At 38.7% G+C, this 24244-nt stretch overlaps 1 protein-coding gene across 8 annotated transcripts in view; it reads right to left on the bottom strand.

Moving 5' to 3' along the window:
- The window catches only part of CDK14 (cyclin dependent kinase 14), a 325653-nt gene that overhangs the window by 112702 nt on the left and 188707 nt on the right, over nt 1-24244 (bottom strand). For all 8 annotated transcript variants that reach the window (XM_068934789.1, XM_068934788.1, XM_068934786.1 and 5 more), the window contains one exon: nt 22054-22147. In XM_068934789.1, the coding sequence (XP_068790890.1) occupies nt 22054-22147 (94 nt within the window). The remainder of the gene's footprint in view (nt 1-22053; nt 22148-24244) is intronic.

Below are 24244 nucleotides of genomic sequence, written 5' to 3'. Positions count from 1 at the left end.
CAAACTTGAAAGGAATTCAGTTTCACGGGCCAAGCTGCTTATGGTTTCTGTATGAAAACCTCAAAGCCTACTGGGGTTTTGCTGTTCCACACTACATACAGTTAAAACATGAAACACTCTGGGCCCATTCATTCACTAACAAACGAGATAAAGTCACCTTAACTTCTCATTTGAAAACTGCTGTTCAAAATCAGGACCCGATTCTAATCGGAATTGCATGCTGAGAACCTACTTATTTGAAAATAACAGATTCACAATACATCAGGGTACTGAGGGCCAAATACCCCTACTACCGGTTGACCCTGTTACAGTTTGGCAACAACAATCCACAGAAAGTTCTGAAAGTGGAATCTGCTGCTCAAATCTCCATATATAAGCAAGAAAGCTTGCACAAAAAAAGGCAATGTTAAGCACTATTGCAGTGCCTTAATTTTTTAAGAAAAAAATGTTGCTTTGCTGTTTACATCTGTTTTTATAAAGATTCATCATTCACCTACTTAACAGGCTCCCTGATGTCCAAGGAAATTATTAATTTATTGTCAGCATTATGCCAGTCTATCAACACAAGTAGTCATGTTGTCCTGTATTCTGTTCAGAATGCAAAAACTCTCCCTATTACTACCACATAATAAGGTCATTCTGGGTAACAATTTGTCCAGAGAAGTCATCTGCATCTCTTGTGAGATGAGCAGCAGTGCAAACCTTTCCTATCAGCTCTTTCTGAAGTGCTGGCACACTTAGTAAAGAGCAAGCGTTTCCATTTGCACTGCAGCTCTTGAATATACAGAGCTGTATATTTTTGAAATTATGGTCTAACCTTGGTTGGATATGCTGATCCTCAAGAGAGAGAATGGTCTGGAGCTCAACAAACAAAGAACATGCATCCAGTGGTATTATTCAGGGTTTTGTAACAACAAAGCAGAAGAAATAACAAGACGAGCATGCAAATGAGCTGCCTCTCCTCAGACAAAATTTATGGAAACCAGGCTAGACAATATGCTGACTTTTCAAGTTTCTTCATGTTAGGTCAACTTGATGAATAAACAAAGTTTAGTCAAAAATATCTCAGGAGAGTGAGTATCTTTTTTTCTTTAATAAAAAGATGTTTTTATTGAAAAAGGTCCTCGGATTTTATTTTTAAAATGCTACTCACTTTATTTTTTTCCTTCCAAAATTATCACGATTTCAGTTCTGCTGTCCCTATTTGCTGGGTGAAACATACTGCATTTAATGACTCCTTGGCTGTCATGCACCACGGGAGACTGTATCTGTCTGAGGAAGAGAACTTAACCAAAAGAATAAGAGAATGAGTATAGCAGGGACATTTCCACATTAGCAATCTGTTACTTTTGAGTGAGATTCAGAAGTTGTTTTGTTTTTCAAGAAAAATCTGCTATATTCTGTGAAAACATACATTTCTCATTAAACTTTCAACTTAGTCAAAAACCTAGGAGTCCTCTCCATTTTAGTTAAAGGAAAGGTAAGTTACTGGTTTAGACTTGGCTCTTGAGAAGCAGCACAAATTCCAGGGTTGCCCTACAGCAACTCCTTCACTCATACAGCTACCTCTGACAGCAGAATTTCGCATCCAGTCTGGAGAAGAGAAGTGATCTCTCTCTTGTAGTCTTTCATGGTAAAAAGACATTTGCCAAGACCTTTCCTGCTTCTATCTGCTTTCAAAATCTGCCATAAACAAAGGCAGAAAGAAATAAGTCAGGAAAAAGCTTTCCGATGATCAACTATTGCCATGCTCCCCTCTTGAGGATTCACCTTTAAGGTAGATCTTGACCACATGTTCTTCCACACTCAGTAAGAGTGTTGTATTACCACCCAATAACACCAGTGAGCAGAAAGTACACGTTGTAGTGGCAACGGAAGGGAGTCACTTTAGTCAGCTTAGCATTTGGTTGTAGTATAATGGGTTAAAAAAGACTTAGTGACTGTATATTATGCACGTTGACTCAGAGTCTGCTGACTGACAACTGCGGCTATGCTTCCTTCTACTCTGCTGGGCATGACGGATGACAGCTGAGTGTCAAGTTTAATTTCCAAAAGATAGAGATAGAAACGGAGTTGTCTCAATACTAGTATTTTCTTTATATCAGGAGCTTAGCAGCTCAGTTAGCTTAAGGGGCAGCAAATCTATCAGCTTGTGTTATGCATCTACTTACTCACTAGACACAAATTTTAATCAGGAAGCTATTCAGGAAGTAGAGTGAAAAAGTCATCCCATTGTTCTCTAGAAAAAAGGTCTATCAGTTAAGATGGCAAGAACATATTTATCTGGATTGATGAAGAATAACGACCATCTTCCTATTCATCGTCCTTGAGATTTAAAACTTCATTCCATCAAATACTTGGCAAAAATGACATATATTCCCTTAACCAGAAATCCAGGCTAATTCTAAGTTAAAACAACTGAAGTGAGATCATGCAATCAAGGCGTAAAAGAGGAAGTGGCAAGACAGTGCCCTGCTGAGAGCACTCTGGTCATTTGTTCTTTTTTATAGACAAGGAGATAAAGTACTAATTTAGCAGTTCTGCTTTCTTTTTCCTAATATTTGTTAACCTTGTTGTTTAGGATGCAGTTCTCTGGGGACAGGAACGTCTCCTCCTATATGAAAGGACACTACAAGCCCTTGCTCTGTTCTAAGCGTGAAAGCTATATTTTAATATAAATTATTTTTATTATGTAGTTTTATTTTTTCCCTCCCTTTTTTTTTTTTTATTTTTTCCTTTAGTCAACCGCCATCAAAACATGTCATCTTCCTTCTCGTATAGGTAAGGAAGAAAATACCAGCTAAACATATTAAGTATGCAGAAAACCAAGATAATTAGTACGATTCTTCTTGAGAATGAAAACACTAAAAGACAACAGCCCACAATTTTTTACAGACAAAATCAGACTTTCAATTTCTTATTTTTAATTTTATATATATAACAGGTTGTCTTTGTTGCTTCCTTACGTCCTTGCAACTGCTACCAAAAAGTCATTAAAAACTTACAGTGATGATATGTGATAAAAGGAGAAAGAAATTCAACAGCCCTCATTTCATATGCACTAAAGTAATGTGTAACAGAATATGTTTAATGTGATCTGCACCCATTCAGGGCATTAAATCAGGATTCACGATTTACAAGAAAACAGAGGTAGTTAGGAAACAAGCTGATCTGACTATATTTTGTAAATTATTTTGTGAATGGTATGACCACTGTCTTAAGAAAAAAAAAAAAAAAAAAAAAAGCTAAGTACGAAATTCTTTCAAGAGCTCTAAGAAACACCTGCCAAACAATGACTCGAGTACACAAGAGCAACAGGAGGAAAAATACCCTCACCGACATAGTAAGTCTGTTTCTGCCATACAAACAAGTGATCCTGTTTTGTGAAAAATGAAACTTACTGAAGTTTATTCTCTAATGTAGGAAAAAAAACCAGTAACAACAGAACCGTGTTCACCTACGCTAAACAGCTGACTCTTCCAGGCACTAAGCAGTATATTGCCATTCCATTACATGTGGGTAATGAAACCACTTTCTTTGAGTAGAAGGAGTGATTTATTATTAAGCGGGTTTCCAGAAAGATTTAGGTAACGTGCCAGTATGAATGAGGGAAGCAAAACCCTCAATAATATAAATGTTCCCACATTAAAAGAAAATAATATCAATGTTCCCACAAAATCTCAGTAAAACACATTAATTAAAAGAACACCAAATCTGTTTGTGCTTTTTGGCTCTGGCAAGGACCAAAAATCAGATATTCAAAATATAAAGGATCCAACTGTTAACATCCTTTTTTCCACAGAGGCAAAATACAAAGAAGTCTTGACAGGGAGCCCTTCTAATATGTGATTTTTCCTACCTTACATTGTGCATATAAATCATATTTGAGTAATTGCCCACACTGAACATTTAAGGATTATCTCAACTCTGTTTTTACTGTTTCCATGCTGTTTGCAGCATAACTAAACAAAATCATAATTCTCTTTATACACAAAGTAACTGAAACTAAATTTCTGAGGGACCACTACCAGAGACACCACTGCAACACGCTCAACAGAACCAAGAGGACGGGGATGGGAGAGTTCATAAACAGCCTTGCCTGCCTTTGCAAGGCCAGGCTGCACCTATTCTCTGCACAGCAGGGTATGGCACCAGGGAGGAGGAGGAGAAGCAGGAACGGGGCAAACATCAAAGCAGATCAAGCACTTCACAGACTATCCCGACAGGTTTGAGAGAGATGCACAGTCTTATAAAACACACTAGGAAGGTTTGACCTGTCACTATCCGCTCAATTAGGTGAGTGTTCTATTTATTTCAGAAAGGACCTGTTAAGTCCTACTAAATAAATACTTCACTCTGAATCGCAGCAGCAGCTCTATCAGTCATGCCTTTTAGAAAGGAATCCCATCCATAATCCAATCTAAATTGAAGAGAGATCAAAATCAGAGCCATTTCCTCCACACTTTACAATGGGAGAAAAGCAGGTGTGAAACAGAAGCCATACCAGGTTACAGCATCCTCTGCCTAAAGCTAATCAGCATATGCGATCATAACACCCTATTTTAGTAATTTACAACTTTCATAAACGTTGGCATGGTGGGAGAAAACAGTTCTAATGATTTAGTGATTCTTACTAAAACAGTTCTGTCCCTGAGACGAATACTAAAAACACTACGAAAGAAAGATTTGACAAACTTATTTTGAAAACAAAGAGGCCCCTATTGCAGAGAGGATCTGAGATTAGCAATGGAAAGTGGGGAAAAAGGCAGACTCCTGACAGAGACTGCGCATTCCCCCAAACCACTGAAAACAGTAACAATTTATCCAAATTACAAGTTAATATAAAACCATAGTATATGCTGAAAGGAGACACCTTTTAGCTGAAAAATGAAATGAGGGTTCCTTTGAGAAGGCTGTTTCACGTCAACAGTGGGGTGAAGCAAAAGAACTGGGAACCTGTCATTTCAGTTTTCCTAATTCCTCGTGCTTAGTTGTCTCCCTCCACCAGTAAACAATCGAAATGTCAGAATAAAAATATCCTAGACATTAAACCGGATTTACACATTTCCAATTTCTGCATTTGGAGCTGCAGAAGCTATAAAACAGCTCAATAGGCTGAGACTGATTCTTAATAAGAAGAGGAAAAACCTTGTAAGCTTCTATACACCTTGAAACTGTGGGTAAGGAAAAGACTGGGAAGGAAGCTCACGCATAAGATCACAACTGCCCTCAACAGATTCCTCCTCTCTCTTCCAAGAAGGCAAGTGAGCATTTCTAGCATTGTTGCTTGTGATCATTTCACTAAGGAAGACCCTGTGCAAAGAAGCACTTGCTTCTTTGTGCTTCTTCTCTGGTGAGAGGTCTCTTCCTTACCACGTGGGAAGAAACGGAGCTGCTTCCTTCATTGTGAACAAGGAGGATCAGAGTAATTTTCTGCCAAAAGGAGTCCCCGCTCACAAGACTTCCTCGTTTCGTTTAAAATATGCTCTGATTTACAGTGTAAAGAAAGGCATACATTCTGCAATTCATATTTGCTACCCTCTTTGTGTTGTAAGGCTTTTGGAATAGCCCACCCAAACAGTCCTCTCCTAAATATGCCCTTTAAAGACTTATTTCAAGCTTTTTTAAATTGACTTCTTTTTAACTGAAAAAGAAATAAAAGGCAAAAATCTGTGGGAGACTTTTACAAAATGTACTTCCATAAGCCCTGCTGTGCTGGCTCAGCAGCTGGTTCATTTAAATTCCAGGTATGTACTACACAGGTTTTGGAAACACTGGCTTATCAGAAAAGCAATGCTGCCTTTGGATCACAGCCATTTTTGAAGACCATAAAGCTGGCACAGTTCACACTCGCACATTCCTACTGAGTGTCACAATGGCCAATCTCCTTGGCTTGGGCTAAGATATACCATTTCGTCAGGATATTTAAGGGTCTACAGCTGTCATTCAGCCAGAGAGCTCCTTTAAATAATGAACAGACCAAATTTATGTAACTTCTATGAATCATCATAAAAAATGGCAAAGAAAACATTTTTACTTGAAATAAAATGACCTTTTTTCACAATACCATTGTTTAACTAGAACTATTTAAACAAATCAGCACATTTTGCATCAGATCCACTCCTGACGTGGATCATCAGCACATTGGGATCCAGCCCAAGGGTTTAGTTTTCATAGAAACAGATCTAGATTTTACCAGAGCAAAATCCCACGCTGAAGCAGTGAGACAGGCTGTACTTCTTGGATACTGGAAACCCTTTGTGTCTGGCCTAGTGCCTGGGCACAACACATCTGAGGAATGAGTGTATCTCATTATGACAGTGCACTAGCACTTGTCATTCCTTATGCACAAGGAACAACATATGCCCAGTACAATAGAACCTTATTACGTGACAGAAATAAGTTTGCAGGGCAAAGGAAAGCTGTTGTAGTAAGTCAGACAGCATATTATTGCTGGGCTAACAGCTCACGGTCTGGGGAAAAAAAGCATTATCGAGAAAGTTCTTTTTCTCACTTAAAAATCCTGGGTAGACAACATATACCGAGACCTATATATTAAGCTTGGGGCTCAGCATCACAAAACAGCACGATACTAGAAACAGATCAGGTCATCCAGAAATTTGGCAGCTTCTTATTTTACCAACTAAGGTCTTGATCTTGTAATAATCTCAATTTTGAATAGAATTTTGCAGCCAGAATTTTGGAGCCCAGTGAAGCAGTAGGTATTTTGTCAAGTTTTTTTAGGCAGACATTTGTTCAATCTGCAGTAAATGAAGGCAGCCACTCATGCTGCCATTTGAAGAATGTACAGGTCCAGGCGTTTAAATAGTTCTGAAACAGCGACTGCATTCATAACGAGCTCCAATTGTGTTGGGTATATGTGGTAGATATAAGTGCACTTTTCTTGGATGTCTGAATACCCTGCTGATTCCGGCACTGAACCTGATCAGAATTCCCAATCCAAATCACTTTACAGAATGTCAAACCTTATCACTTAAATCCATTTCAAGTGGTTCAGCATTAAGCGTGCCTTCTACAACAAACCACAGCATGATACTTGGTGTATTCAGCATTCATCCCAAGTAGCACTATTTTGCTACTAAAAATGCAAGGTTTTTATAAATTTGACTAGCCTTCTGTATCATATCAATAGAACAGGCAAGCAGAATTAAAAATGAAAAAACTCCAAGCAGTACAAAAAGAATATCTTTTTCTGTTAAAAAACAATGGAGGGAGGGAAGGGGAGGGGAAAAGCCAGCCTACTTTTGATGAAGATAGTTTGGCCAAAAAGCAGCTGGGACATTTTAAACCATCCACTGCAGCCTAATGGACTAACATACTTCGCTGTGGAGCGATTTGAAAGTTTCCAGTGAATTTTTTGATGCAGAATCTACCCATTTTCCTGACACTTTCTTTACCCAGTTCCTTGGCAGTCCAGTGCAAGAGGGATGTGCTCATTTTCCTGACCCCATAAGGTACATGCCAAAACACTCATATGGGCAAGAACCCTGAGCCATACCACATACCTTAGGGAGCCATGATAATGTGGAGATCCAGAACTTATCTGCAGATGACAGGAATTCCTCATGGGACCCCCTACTCCACTGCTGCATGCTGCTTGGTCCAAGGCCAGTCTGGAAGTATTGACTTAGGCAACCCCTTTGGATTGCTCTCTCTTCTTTTCCCACCCTCTCCCCATACCAGCAGAGCCCTGCTGCTTACCTGGCATAGCTCCAGCATATAGGCCACCCTTGAGCTCCATATGGCTCAAATGCCACAGAAAAGCAATGCATGCATTGCAGCCTACTACTTCAGGAGAAGCCATGTAGGTAGGTATTCCTCCCCAGGACTAGAAACTTGGAGCTCATGGGATCAAAAACAAACTAATTTCCCAGGCTGGTAGACTTCCCTAGCCAGAGCAATAAGCTTTCTTCGGGGTCTGGGCATTGTTCATCAGCTCTTGCACTCAGCCAGCGCATTCACCGTGTGGCTGAAAGGCCTTTCCTAAAGGAATCAAGTGTCAGGAATCAGCAAAGGAAAGAAGGAATCAGTATCACCACACACCTTGTGGCTGAAATGAACATGATTTGAGCCTATTACATTGTTGTTTGCTATTAAGCAGTAATATGAAACTTATAGCACTGTTGTTTCATCTCAGCAGAAAAGCATGCCATATGATTCTGAGGCAACAATTTGACAATACTTGTTTGATGAGAAATTCAGGGGGGAAGGGAAGGGGGAGATGCAGGAAGAGGTTTTTGAAAGAAAGCCAAATTTTGAGATGCTTAAATTTCCTGAAAATTGGCAACTGTGGGATTTAACCATTTATTCATCACTAGCAGCTGTAGCTTTAACAATCAGCTAGCAGGTGGCCTAAGACTTTTCATTTTACTTTTATTTAAATGAAGGTGAAAGCAGACATAGCTCAACTGGAAGAGGCAGCTGCACTCAGTTTCAGTGAACTGATTAGTTTTCTTTGACACTAGTGCGCTCAGTAACTTTGCCAATGACTTCTGAGCTCTCAAAAACTCCAGACAAGAGGGATTAGGGACTAATAATCTACTGTCCCCATTTAAACTTACTCTAGCCTACATGCAGGCCAGCCGCCCATGCAGTCCTTGCTCTCAGCAGACTGAGAGGGGAAAGGGAAAAAAAAAGAGGGGAAAGGGGAAAAAAGTCAGGATATCAAACACAGAAAAGAAAACCTGCATAGTCATGTGACAAAGAGCTTCTGCATCGAAGAGCTCCAGCCAGTACTGATGGGGAGGAAGAGAAAGGACGGAGTTACAGTTACTTACCCCCCAGCCCCAGTACAGCAAGGTCCATACAAATGCATGGTCTGGAATACTGACAACAAGGAAGGCTGAAAAGTGTTTGGGACGAGGCACTGTATAATGGCTACGCTTGTCCTTTAACACGAGCTATGTTGCTATTACAAGAAAAAACCCCATCACTTCGGAGGCAAGTTTTAAAGACTTCATTGTAGAAAGGGAGCTGTTTTAGCAGTAAAACAAGCACTAACAAGTTATTAGACAGAGGAAAAAAAAAATCAATCTTTCAACAGTGTAAGGCACAGATGATCTCTTGGACTACAAGAAGAATGAAGATTAGCAACAGGATGTTTTTATTAGGCTAGTGAAAAAGCTGCAAAAGCAACAGTAACATGAAAGCATTAGCAAGAATAGGACAACATAAGGCAATAGCGGATAAGAAGCTGCAGTAAAAGTACTAGTGGTAAAGAAGAACCAAACAAGATACGACCGGGATAAGAAACAGGTGTTGACCATCACTATTCTGAGTTTTCAGTTACATTCACTGATCTGATAAACTTTCTTCATTGAATAGTATACTGCAGGGATTTCATGAAAAACCACATAACACAAAGAAAAAAGGATTTACCCTGTCTACAGCTGCCACCCTGCTTTGAACTGCTGAGCACTTGATAAAGTGATATGATAAAGCGAGGTCAGGACCACTCCTCCACCCGTCCTTTTCCATGAGAAAGGAGCAATAGCAGAGCACTCCAACCATTTGATTCAGCAGCATAAGAAGAATATTATTGACCAAACAGCACAGTCACGAGATCAAAGCAGACTATACCAAAATGCCTAGAATCTCAAATGTCCAAATTATTGAGGCCTCTTTTAAGTAATTAGGGCAACTTCTTCATTTATCTCATTTCTGCATAAATAAAAAAAATTATTTTCTGCAGAAATTTATTTATGTAGAAATGAGATGAGAAATGAGGGATAACTGACAAATTGACAAGATCTCTAACTGCCTTCCTTCTGATTTTACTGAATAATGATATAAAATTTATGAAACTTTCCTTTCTCTTATGAGAGAAACACAACTACTAGCTCTTGTAAAACAATTACATTCTAGATGTACAGAACAGCCTTCCAAAGGTAGTATATTACATAACGAAATTGAGTTATTCTCTCAATTAATTCTCTTTTGAAAAAGGATTACAATACAATCGCCAAGAGTCTCTTACTTCCCTTTATAAAACCACCTATTGATCTACCTGTGTTAGTAATTTTACATTCTCAACCTTTCTTGAAAGGAAATAAGCTAGTAGAAAACAGAATGAACAACAATGGCATAAGACACGATAAAGCACAGCAACATCTCTTTTAAAAGTGACTCCAAGTTTCTCTTAGAACTACTTGATCCTGATACTTGATGCCTTTAGGAAAGGCCTTTCAGCCACATAGTCAATGTACTGGCTGAGTGCAAGAGCTAATGAACAATCATAGATTCCAGTAGCTTTATTAATAGTAAACCTAAGCTTTTCTGTACACAAGAACAGAAAGTAACATTATGAAAATATTTATGAAGTGATGGACATGGTTCTGTATTATGAGTTGAACATTTGAAACTTTTCTAAAACAAATCTACCGATCTATGCTTCTGACAATGGTCCTTTTCAGGAAAAATAGTTGATAATAGACATCATACGTTCAAAATAAAACCTGATTTGAGGAGCTCTCAAATCTGGTACACCTATACAGACTAACAGATCTACAAAAAAGGCCTGCAAGGTGGGAAGATTAAGGAGTTATAAGGGCTGTGGAATAAGTTTTTCCAGCCAAGTATAACAGAACACAACAGTATCAGAGGCAATACTAGAAATTTGCAAACAGTTATGCAGTATTTAGAAACAGCTTTTACTGTAAAGCCTTCTTTTGCATTTATAGCTCACATCATTAATTTTCTAATGATGCCAGCTAAATATGCGTAAAACCACTCTTGTGCTGGTATATTCAAATCTACAGTAGGGCTTTCACCAGTACATAGAGCCACAGAAATTTCACCCTTCAAAACAGACAATGTTACATCAGCAAAACTGATTACTTCTTAAGAATTTAAGTCTTTTTCACCAGTGCACATTTCATTACCTTATTTCACAGTAAGATGGATAGAAAAGACTGCCCACCCTGACATATTAACAGAAATTATATTCACTGATGCTCACAAAGGTGGGAGGAGTAGCCTATGCACCTGATGGTTACGTTGCCATTCAGAGGGACCTCAACAACCTCGGGGAAATGGGTACAGAGGAGCCTCATGACATTCAACAATGGGAAGAGCGATTACCCCACACACCAGTACAGGATGGGGCTGACCGCTGGAGAGCAGCTTTGCAGAAGACCACCTGGGGGTCCTGGTGGACAACAACTTGAACATGAGCCAGCAATGTGCCCTTGTGGCAAAGAAGGCCAACAACACCCTCAACTGCATTAGGAACACTGTTGCCAGCAGGCTGAGGGAGGTGATCCTTACCCTCTACTCAGCACTAGTGAGACCGCATCTTTGGTGCTGTGTCAAGTTCTGCGCTCCCCAGTACATAAAAGACATGGATTGACTGGAGTCCAGTGAAGGGCCACAAAGGTGATTAAGGGACTGGAGAATCTGTCAGACAAGGAGAGACTGAGAGAGCTGGGACTGTTCAGCCTGGAGAAGAGAGGGCTCAGGGCGGATTTTATCAATGCTTATATATGGTGGATGAGGGGGGAAGGTGAAGAAGATGGAGCCAGACTCTTCTCAGTGGTGTCCAGTGACAGGATAAGAGGCACTGAGCAAAAACTGAGGTACAGGAAAATTCCATTTAAAAATAAGAAAACACTTTTTTACTGTGAGGGTGGTCAAACATTGGAACAGATCACCTAGAGAGGCTGTGGAGTCTCCATCTCTGGAGATATGTAACACTTGACTGGACACAGCCCTGAGCAACCTGCTCTACTTGACCCTGCTTTGAGTAGGTGTTGGACTAGACGATCTCCAGAGGTCCCTTCCAACCTCAACTATTTTATGATTCTGTAAAGTTTCTGTGGTTAAAAATTTTTTTGCAAAACCTGTGTTCCTTGATCTCATGCCACTCTGTATGCAGAAGGGTCAAATGGAAAGCCTAGAGGAAGTATAGCTTTGCCAGCGCTTTGGCAAGGCATGTGAAAGCCAGGGGAGGAAGACTCCAAAGAGGCTGGAGCATAGATGCACGGGAAGGAATGCAGGACAAGAGAGCCTGAGGGGCAGGTTACCCGCAGACTGCCCCAGCCTGCCTTCCCCAGCCAAACCAGCTCCTAAACTTTTTCTCACACCAACTGTGGTGGTCTTCTGACTCTGCACTGCCCTGTTTCTGCTGGCTAAGCCAATGAAAAGCTTTTCACTTGAAAAAAGATGTTTTTTTATTGCTGGGGAAGGCAGGGGGCCTTCAGTTTGCTGTGCATGAGTACCAGTGAGAGTACTGGAGAGGAGAGATATACCAAGGTAGGACCACGGCTGCCAGCAGTTAGACTGCCTTTGGCTTCTGCAGGAACACACACTGAAGTGGCAGTTCTACAAGAGTTTGAGCTAATTTAAGGCAGCAGCCTCACAATCCCATCCATCTCAGACTGGTACTACCACACATCTGAGGCTTTAATAAATTGCTTCATGAATGGACTATGGCAGAAAACTAAACCAGTAAAAAGGTTTTGAAAATGTTCTGATGTTTTAGTGCCATGAAGCAAGAGTTCATCAGCATCAGAAAAGCACCGCCACCAGAAAGAAGGGGTGTTTGACCGAGGAGCTAGAAATGGAGGAAAAGAGCAGGGAAATCAGTACAACGACCATGAAACTAATATCAGCTTAAATTCTAATGGAAGCATATCCTGGGCATTTGTCCTATGCTCTCTCACTCTTCTCCTGGAAAGTGGACTGTGCCCCTTCTCACTTGGCTTGCAAATCCATGCAACGCATGAATCGGATTGATTCAGAACACTGTGTCCTCTCTGCACAGCCTAGTATTATAGGCATAGCATTATGATTAGTAACTAAGATTAATTTTTGATATGTGTGTAAGAGCAACGGCAGCATATTTTTAAATATCCTTAAAAGGAATTGAGCAAGAGTTATAACATAATACATAATATATAAACATAAATCCCTCTTTACCACATAGCAATGTTTATCTACATTGGAAGTTTCCAAGGTCATCTGATTTCTCCGCTGAAAAAAGATATAAAATCTAACTGTAAACTTTCAGCACAATACATTGTTGCTTAAAAAAATTCCTTTGTTTTCTCATCTGGATATAACCATTCTGAGGGCCATCATATTTTCGTGAGAACAAGCCCACTGCACCACGCTATACTCTTTGTTAAGAATTTACCTTATGTTCTTCTGTTTCCTCACTGACAGGTTTTAGAGTTTATACCACAGATGTTTGAATTATGTTGTGCCCAGAAAAAGCGCTGTGAATAATTCTCATTAGGTTCTCACAATACTTATTACTAGCGATCTCAGATGTATTCAGAAATGAATCTCAATTGTAGAAATACTGTTACACAGCAGTGCATGTGCACTCTAAGGACAAATAGCAAAAACCAGACATTATTCTATCTGTAACTGACAACTACAGGATCCAGCTTTGCTATGGCCTGCAAGTTATTTTAGAATAGAGCGCTCAAAAGATGAGGGAAGGAACAACCAAACTAACAAAAATGAAAACTAATATTGTATATTTTTGAGCCTACTTTATTTCTTCCAAACTCATACGCTTGAAAATACCTACTGCATGAAGACACTGGTCACGTAATTCTACTACTCTCCGTTCTTGTACTAAAGTTCTTTATTTGGACATCACCTTATAAAACAGAATATATAACCTTTTCCAGTAGATTTTGTCCTTCCTTTTCCCACTTATCAATACCGATTTTGTCCACTGCTTTCAATATAGCTTCAAACTAATGCACCTTTTTTTAAATTGGTTACTTTATCATATCAAAAAAAGGCAGTAATAATAAAAAGGCAATTAGAATGAAAAAAATCAGGGGAGATTAGCTCCTTCTGACTTTCCGCTCTGTGCAATTCACAAAAGTAATGGCAAAATACAAATAGTGGATTCACAGAAATGACATGACAGTATTTTAAAATGCATATGTAAAACTCAGAAGACAGTATATAAAATTTTCAACATAGGTCAAATTAAATGCCTAAATTATTTAACCATTGCCACTTAATGAACCAGAAACGCAGCTGACCTAATCAAGGTCAATTAATGTTAGCTCTTGAATACAGAAATCACTAAGCTTATCTGAAGATTTACATTTAGATTTTAGAAAGATATTGAGGATCAGCAGCTCATAGAGTGTCAGTGTTAGTCAAAGACATTCAACCTTATGGCAAGTGCTCAGCATCTTGCTAAATTAATACATACTCTAGGGCAATGATTCAGGACACTTAAATGGGTATTAAAGCCCATCTTTATTCAAATTAGCCTGATGCGCAAACTGTACTTCTGGCACGTGCATAGCTCCCACTAACAGGGCTGAAGGTGGATGTTTCCTTTAGTTACAGTCTACACTACGATGCAAAAAGCTATATGCTTTTACCAGTTCTTAGGAGGGCAGAAGAATTCAGCCACTAGTCTCAGTCTTCTAGAAAACATGCAAACAGGTAGGAAGCATCAATCTTTCATTCTCATAACCTGTCTCTAAAATCATCATCTAAAATTGTCTCATATTAATTTTCAGACCTTTTCAACTTTAAGGATGTTTGAACTTGAACTACAGATAATAAACAACAATTTTGGCAATCAAGATGCTCCTCAGAACACAGAGGTTTTTGGCATGCGATGTGCAATTCGGATATGAGCAAAGCAGCAGGAAAAGAGAAGATTCTAGTATATTAAACATTGTCCCTTTATTTATAAAGCAGAAAGATAATATGACTACTTGGTGAGTCATCATTCGTTATCTTTCCTAATAAGTACAGCCAGCATATCAGAGGAGGTTTATGAATGGCCCTGTATTTTTATATTGCACGATCTTATTTCATGGCGTAAGCTTTTGGATAACAAACCAACACTTTTATTCAGAATTGACCTCAAGTCCACTCGTAATATGCACAAATTGCTTGTACCTGCATCTTTGTTCAGTGTCACCTGCATGCACAAACGTTTGAAATTACAGCTTCATAACACACTAGGACACAATTTGTGCAGAGAGATTTTACATAGGCAAAATCTATTCCTACTGTGAATAGGGCCAACAAGAACAGTGCCCTTAAAGCCACACACCAGTGTAAGTAAACAGAGCTGCTCTGATTTACACCAGCTCAATCCCAGCACTTTTTTTTTTTTTTTTTTTTTTTTAAAGTATTGCCTCTATCTACCCTCTAGAATGCCAGAAGCAAGCCTGGAAATGAAACAATGTTTCTTTATAATTATAGCCACCTATTTATCATTCAGCAACTAAAATATGGCAGATACTAAAGAAACGTTCCAATTCCAAAGAAAACTATGAAGCCATTGTTTTCCACTGAACCATGTCTTAATTTGTTTTCTTTTTCTGATAGCCAATTACTCTTCACGTTTTGCACTACCAAGCTGATAATGAGCCAAGGTCTCGCAGTCCCAGCCATGTGCAGGGTTTTGCTCGGAGTTAGCAGGCCGGATGAGAATGATTTCCCACAAGCACAAGACGACACCTCTGTTAGGAGGAAGCCACCAAAAGCAATAGTGTGCCACCCAGCCACTGAAAGTCAAGGATAGGGTAATACATTTTTTCTTCTTCCCCTTCTCTTCTTCCCTCCTGCTGCCAGCTGGTAGTTCTCCTGGCAAGAGTCCACCATGTACTGCTGGATGTTTTTATGACTTTCAACACAGAAGAATGGGAGGTACTTCTCCCCTTTTCTAACTAACTGAATTGTTACCAAAGTGCAAGACATAAGTCTGACTTTTTTTTTAAAGCTTCCTTTCCTGACATAGATAGGCAATATTTCTTAATATAACTCTTAAATTTTTACAGGATTACTATTCTTAAATCTCAGGTCTGGTTTGTTTACTCAATACCATAGGAGTTTAATGATAGAAGGCAAATGACAGTACACACTATGGCTACTCAGGCAAGGTGAGGATAGAAATCCTTTACTGTAAGAGGTAAATGCAAAATGAGATCCGATACCTTGTGCCCTCTTAGAAGGGAAAAAAAAATACACGTCCAGTATTAGACAATACTCAATATGGAGCCAGGGTGTTAAAAATGAGCTGAAACTTTTTTTAAAAAGTCAATTAAAAAAAGCAAAATTCTTTACAAAACATGAACAGATAGACAGATCTTTTTAAATATCATTTTAAAGGTTAATTTACCTCATACTTGCGTAGTTTAGAATTATTTCATTTAAAATTTGGTAGAAGACAAAGCACAGAAAGGAACCATGTAGAAGTATCAGCGCAAAACCTGCAGGCAACTACAGTAAAATAATGGATAGGTGATAATGACTTCAAAGAGAAGACCCACAGCTAGACGAGCCTTTTATTTATTTAAGTTTACTGGTGATGAAGGAAAGTGAAATATTTTGTGTATTTCTATCATGTAAATTAATTGGCACAATATATTATATTACAATTTTTTCATTCTATTTCATTCTATTTACACACTATGGCACACTATGATATAGAATACAGAAGAGCCCAGTATTCAAGTTTCTGCCTAATTACAGTTTTAACAATATCCTTTTGTTTACATCACGAACATGGAAATCATTGCAGAGAAGTAGGAGGAAAGTAGAGAGAGAGAGAGGAGCTAAAAACAAGCCTCCTCCTGCTCAGCAAGGATTATCCACTGTGCAAAGACAATTTTTCTCCATCCAGGCTCAGTTCTTCATCTGTAACACCTAAGTCACCAAAGACACCATGTCTAAAAAAAAATAAAATTTTAGTTCAACTCCTGCCTCAGAAGTACATGCATTCCGTCTGACAGGAACAAGGTGCATTTTGGAGCCAAAATTTTCAGTGAGTGACAGAAAAATGTGCACTGAGTAAGTTGACTAAACATCTCATTACCCAGGTAAACCTCAAAAAAATATAGTTAAAAGCACTCCTCCCTTGGGTTTAGCATTGTTAGCTTCCCAAAAGATGTTATTAGCAAAGGGTGGTACAAAGCAAGGTTCCTTTGGGTCCGTCATTTGCCAAATGAAGGCGATGCCTGTTAAAATACATTATTTCAGGCTTTCGAGGACGCAAGTGACACGAAGCAAACCTTCAGGTACAGAACCGCAGGGAGAAAGCTCTATAGTTTCACAAAAGCCTGTTAACATTAGGATCTCAGAAGAAGCATTACTATCCGTCATTACACACTACAAGACACTTCATGTAGTTATAAATATATATAAGAAAAAACATTGCTAGCCTTTGAAATCTTCAATAACACGAGCAACACCTTCATCTCCATTTAAAAGAAAAATGCCAGCTGAAATTGCAAACTCTTGCAAGTCTTGCTGTACAACTAAATGCAGAAAGCTAGAAAGTGTTTTTGGCATTGTCCTTTGGAACACCAGGCCGCTGGCCTCAACCAAACGCATATTGCTCTCTTTAAATGATTTTTTAATACTGTGCGTTATGGCACCCGACAGAGCAATAGCATCCAATACCAGACAGAAGTCCTCAGCCTTTTTCTGATATGCATGTCAGAAAAGAGAGAAGCAGCTGGCTGCATACTACCATTCCCACGTTACCTAGGCAGTGAGGATGCTGCTAGTGTGCCCATTCCACACTCAGGTTTGCAGAGTGAATCCCCATTTACAGAGAGAACATCATTTAAATGCTGTTGTCCTGCCTGTGCAGAGATCTGCAAAGTATCAGGAGAACTGTTTGCTCATTATTCCCACAGTGAGATGTAATTTTTAGTGTAATTGGCACCAAGACTAAACTTCAGCAAACATATTGATTATTCCCTTAGGAGCCTGGGAGGGAAAATCTCTCTGATTCTCTAGTAGCTGGCAGAAACCTCAAATTGAAAAAGACAAAAACACCTCCTCACTTAAAAATTTCTCTCTAGAAGACAATAAAGCTAGCACAAAGCTCAAACTGTAAGGAATTCAGCACTGGTCTAGCTTGGATCTCTTAGGAACATCAAGTATAAAAACATACTCATTAATAAAAAACAGAGCTGTGACTGACTTGGTACTTCCAGAGCAGCTCGGGGTAAGGCACACACAGGCATATGAGAGGCTTCTCAATGCAATCAGCTTTAACACTTATCCAATTTATTCTGGCCATCATCAGATCCAAGGAGCTGTCAATTTATCAGGGTACAGGGCTAACTCAAAGGCCATTTGGTGCAGCTGCAGCTTTTACTCCTAGACATAACTGAAGCTGTATTTACAACGACAGCGTCTCCTTGATACAGAGAACCTCGAAGTAAAAGGTTGCATCTACAGAAATGTAAACCAACACATAACCAGTAGGAAGAAACTACTGATAAAAAAGTTACTACTCCACACTGGGATCCAGATAGCATTTCCCAATTTTGCATAGTTTTATTCTGATTTAACATATTGCTTCACGTATATTTTTCCCATTCCCAGGGCAAGATGTACTACTGCTCATGGTATACTTGATCCTAGCTTCAACCCTTTTTGTGCGCATATTAAAAAAGTAACTAGAAAGGCTGAGATTACTGTAACAGACTATTGATCCACCAGATCTGATACCTTGCAACAAAAGCTCAAGCTGATTATCTCAAAGACAAAACAGTTTTCTGTATCTTCTCAAATGTGCTGAGATACACAGGTGGGGAACAACGATGATATATGCCCAGTCTGATACTTTGAGGCAAAAGACTTCTTAGGTCTTACAGACTATAATTACAAACATGCCTCTTATTTTGAATGATGCAGTTCTATCCATCAAAAAGTAACTTGAGTTCCAATATGTAGGAAAAAAGTATGAGTAAAGAAGTAGTAGCCTACTGATTAAGCCAAATCACCTCTGCATCAAGACATTCCGAAACCTACTTACATGTGTGATTTCCATTTTATTCAGTAAGCATAATTTTTTAAAGAAGATTATTCATACTATTAGGTTTAGTTCAGAAAAATAATTACTAGATCTAAGCCATGACAATGACAACTTGCACCTTGCTCACTCATAGGCGTCAATATTTTATTGTGCTGCTCCAATTCTAAAAAGTAGATTTTGGCTTCTAAACCTAGGCTATTTTATTTATATTATTTAAAGTAATGGAACTTGAGACTGCTTATCACAAACAGCTATTATAACAAATATAAAATCAATTCGTACTAGTATTTAAAAATTCACAAATATTTAAAAACCTGTAAGTCAGGAAATATGAGTTTAAACAGGAAAAGCTCTTAAAGATAAGTAAAAGATCAATCTCTTTTCCTAATCTATATACAGTTATTTCCTATATACAGTTATTTAATTAAGCCACTATTAAACATAAACCAAGCAGAAACATATGAGCTGTGTGCATGAGAACGCTTACGGTAGAGATATGCAAAAGCATTTAGAGAATGCGCTCTTTAACTTGCACCTGATAATCAGTGCAACAGAACACATGCAAACTTATTTTAATTGCATTTACATAATAATGGGAAATTACACAACAGGATAACAAACAACCATTTAAGAACCCACATTAAATCATGTTCAGTTTTCCTAAATATTATTTCTTATCAAATTGGTGACTTTCCTGCCACAGTGTAAGAGATTCCCTAAAAGGTCTTAATCTGCAAGCTGGACTCTCAAGTGCTGTTGAAGTGCAACTATGACTAATAGCAGTGGCAATAGATATGACACAGATTAACATACCTTTTGTTACAAGCTGCATTTTTAGAAGAGAACTACAGAACAAAAGGATTCATGGAAAGGTGTACCGTACCGTACACCACTTTCAGAAGACTGCCCTTTGCTGCAAAATGACGCACCACTGCTGGATACCGAAAATGTGAACTACAGGAAGACTTTGTGAAGAAGTCTTTTACTGATTGATCTGTGTTTCCTTCATAGCTGTTTAAGTGCTCACTGCATGGGAGTTAATTGTATTCGTTATCTTGTGTAATAACCTGATTAATTTTGTACTTCAAAGCTATTAACCACCATACTGTACATGATTCACTGGAGAACGAATGAATTTAATCCGTCTGTTCAAATACAAAGGCAAACAAGAATAATCCTTTGTTTTATAACTTTTAAATAGATAACTTCTTAAATTCTTAATTTGCTTAGAGTGCATTAGGGAGGGACCCACTGTAACTCTTCAGCTAAGGTTAACCAGACACTTCTGTTAGAAAGCCTTTATCAGCTGGGATTTAAAAATTAACTCTGATTTACAGCAGACCATACAACTAAAAATTGCATGTTTTTCTTCTAAGGTTTGTAAAACAACAAATTAAAGAAACAAGATCAATAAATTGTCCCTCGTTATTTCACAAGACATTCTCAATATTTGCAGCTGCAGTTTGAAAACAATATTGAAAAAAATTGGCAGGCCTCAAAACTCGTCCTGGGATGGATTCATCATGGCATTTTAACATAGAAATAACTGTAGGGAATGGGAAAGAGAAAGGGCAAGAGGAATATGCAAATGTTTTAAAAACAAATTTGTATATCTGGTGTGAAAAAGCCCTGTCAAACGGAACACTGATTTCTGCTGTTAGAAGTCTACATGATTTCCAAAGCAAAAACACTAAAATTTTAACACAATAAATGGAATGAAGCCTAAAAGAATAATTTTTTGTTTTCAAACTTTCATATTCTATTTATAAGGGGAGGGATTTCATCTCTATAAATAAGAACCATTAAAATTTTAAAAAGCAGAACTCTAAAACAGACCCAAAAGTTGTTATTGTAAAATATACAAGCTCGTGAACAAAATCATGCAATTAGACACATCCCATGTATTGTTCATAACTGTGTCTCACAGTACATGTTGCTGCACAACTATTTTTCCACAGCACCAAATTTTTATGGTATTAGGCAATCATGCAGAACAGTAAAATATTTTGCACAAAATGAGATATTTCTATATCCCAATCAAACAAGAAGGTCTTGTTTTAGAGAGATTTTCTGAGTCACTCCTGAAAGCACTTGTTAAAGTCACTGATGTCCCAGCAAAAGAGATACAGTACAAGCAAGTCTGAGTAAAATGAAGAAGGTAAATTTAATAAACAAAGTATGAAACATATTTTTTTTCTCTCCCCATGGGACAAAATAAATCCTTTGCATATGAAACAAATGACTAATGACAGAAGGTTCTTTAAAAGCAAGGGTATACTCATATCTCCCTGTTAAATCTGTGGGCAGAACCAAAGGTTGATGGGTTGAGGGGAGAAGCTCTCCTTTCAATACTTTCCCCCTTGGCCACTCTGAAGTGCCAACAACTGGCAACCTTGGCTAGTCCCTGGGCCAGGAGTGGCTTCCCTCAGTAAACCTGCTCCACAGTAGCATAGCTCCCAGCTCCTGCAGTCTGAGGCACGAATCAACAAAACCGTATATGGCGGATTCAGAAAAAGTTCTTCCCGAGCCTTTTGAAAGGGAACCACCAAAACTCAGAGTGCAATGGGAGAAAAGAGCAAATTTTTTCCAAAAATACACAAAACAAAACCCGAAAACCACACACAAATGCACGGGCACATGGAAATAAAACATGTAAAAAATGATGGTATATGCTCAGTATAAATTACTTCTTCTTTCACTCCCAATGTGGATATGTCATCAGTGCCTATGAGCTACCTATACATCTTATGAATGGCCCAATCACGTTGCAGAAGCAGTAGTCAAGGACTGTTGTTGAACTTGAGTGTAATCATGATTTCTGCTTTCTCTTCTATTTCTCATTTCCTATTTTACTTCTCCCTCTACATGCATATCTCGCAAACTAAATACTTCACACTGACATTAGCATATTATTAATAGAGCAGCACCCAGAGTCATAATGTTAGACTACTTGTAAAGTAGGCATGAGAAGCTGGCTGGATTTTACATTGGCTCACATTTGGCAAGTTTGTTTCACAACCTTATAAAAACCGTTCTGTAGCTTTTTCTGAAAAATATTCATGAACAAAATAATATTCTGCAGGATCTGAACATGTTACATTACCCTCAAGAATATATCAAGTAAAATGCATCTAGGTTATAGACTAGATTTCTGATTCTTTCCTCCACCAATAATTTAATTCCACATACAAAGACACATATGAACATCTATCAGTCAATTTTAACATTTTGTTGTCTTAGGTACATTACTTCAGCCATAAAGAACTCACCAGAAATATTCTTTCAAGTTGATCTTGAATGTCTTTCATTCCTGGAAAAGCAGCAACCCCTTGAATCATTTCTACAAAGATACAACCCACTCCCCTATAGAACAAAAAAGGAAAGTATGCAATGTTAGAAAGATTTCTTTCACATTAAACAGCCAATATAATCAATGCTTTTGTCTCCATCATCAATATTACCACAATTTTCTATCAACACAAGACTGAAGGAGGATTGTACGCCTTCAGTGAAAAACAACGTTCACGTATGAGTGCATCTCTTTTTCAGGTGTTTGAAAGACACGTGGAGGTGGCAGGAATAAGGATGGCAGCAGTAGAGATCGATAAAGGCAGAGCAGCTGCTTTCCATTTGGGTGAGCACGAGCGCCTCCCAAGTGGCATATGCACGCTCCTGTCCCAGACGAGCTCTGGCCACGTGGGAAGGACACTGGGAGAGCACCCCTGGAAGCAGCTGAATGGGGACAGGTCTGTGGCATGGAGGTACCCACCCTGGAAGGGCTCTGCATGGGGGGAAATCTGGAAAAAATGAGTGAGCAGGAAAAGGGCACATGGCTCATGACAGCCAATGAACTAAGCTACTGCCCAAGTGCAGATGACTCCTGGGGTGGGCTTGCTTGGTCTTTCTTCTCCCCTCTCCCCACACAAGAGAAGAAAGCATACAGCTTTTGGGGGCTGTTGACCCCACCCCCAGAGGCACTGGAATGGGCTGAGCAGCTGCGGGCTCCCTCTCTTCCCATCTTCCCTCCCTCTGTTAGCTACAGCCACCTGGTTACAAGCTCTGCTCCTCACTCTCTCAAAAAAGGTACTTTACATGTGTCTCCCTCATCCCACTCCTTCAAAAGCCACTGCAGAAAATACTGGGCACTCAGAGGAAAGAAATATCTGAGAACACAAACTATAGCACAAAGAATGGTTTCTTAAGACTTGAAAGTTTCTGCCGCTCTTTGGCTCAAATCTCAGATTTGACTCATGGATTTCCTGCTCCTAGGAGCAAAAGAAATTACAAACTCATTTGCTTCTTTTCTGGATGAAAAGAGGTCAAGAGTTACTTGCTCCTTCAGCAAAAATTATTTTAAGAGAAAATACCTCCCTTGGCTACCAATAGGATGCAGGATCTGATGGTACGTTTCAACTTAATTAAATTTTCTGCAAACATGTACGTAGGCTATACAACCACATCTGTGCAAGTGACCACACAAAAAATATCTTCACCCAAAACAAATGCAACGACTCAAAATACATATCTGAATGAACCACAAATTCCCAAGCCTGGTACTGACAGTACTTCCTTAAATTGTGAGGTTTTTTCCTCTAAATCAGAAAATCCCAGCCACAATCTCTAATTTAACTTTGGTTTTAGAAGCAAACTACTTGGAATGTAATAATTACATACCTTATCATTGCTTATTCATCATGACGATGTATTCAGAAAGGAGCATTTAATTTTAGGGGAGTGGGTGTATATATTGGTGAGGAAGTGGTTCTAGAATAAAACAACCTAATGAAAATAGATTATATGTTTTCATTAAGGCCAGGGCTGAATATTTATAGACACCACTTAACTAAGATTATCAGCAGACAACCCATGCTTTACTCATCTCTGAATGCTTTGACCACTACTGAATAATGAAACAATTTTATGTTTAAGGACAATGAGAGATGATAGTCAAACTTCCTGAAAAACAAAATCAAAAATGCATCGCTTCTCTTTTCATATCCCCCAGCCTAAATATATTAAGCCAAGATTCTCTTTAGCCACTGAAAAGCTAAGGGGAGCTTTGGAAAGCATAGCTCTCCCACATCCAATTTCAGATGAATTCAGGTGTTTACAGAAGGGAGAGGTTAAAATTTATGTTCCATATGCTTCTACCAGTCACTGAAGGAACTGAATTGATTAAACTGTCATTCATCATTCACTCTGGTTAGTGCTTCATTAGGCACAGGAAGGCACAATATATCTTAGTCAAATATTTATAAACAATAGCAAGATCTTGGGCAAGAAAAGATTTCAGTCAGGAGCCATTTATCAGAAGAGAAACAAAACAACTGAATTTAGTCTAAAGAAAAGAAAGAAGATTGGAGTTCTACTATTGCATCCAGAAAACAGGCATTTGATTAAGTTAGTTCATCATTTCAGAGCTATCTGCAGAGAAACTTACACTAGCTGTTTGAACAGAAA

The sequence above is a fragment of the Struthio camelus genome, chromosome 2, assembly GCF_040807025.1.
Source record: "Struthio camelus isolate bStrCam1 chromosome 2, bStrCam1.hap1, whole genome shotgun sequence".
In the NCBI taxonomy this organism is placed as follows: Eukaryota; Metazoa; Chordata; class Aves; order Struthioniformes; family Struthionidae; genus Struthio; species Struthio camelus.
Note: the sequence above shows the minus strand (reverse complement) of the source record. Positions and strands in the feature narration are given on the sequence as shown.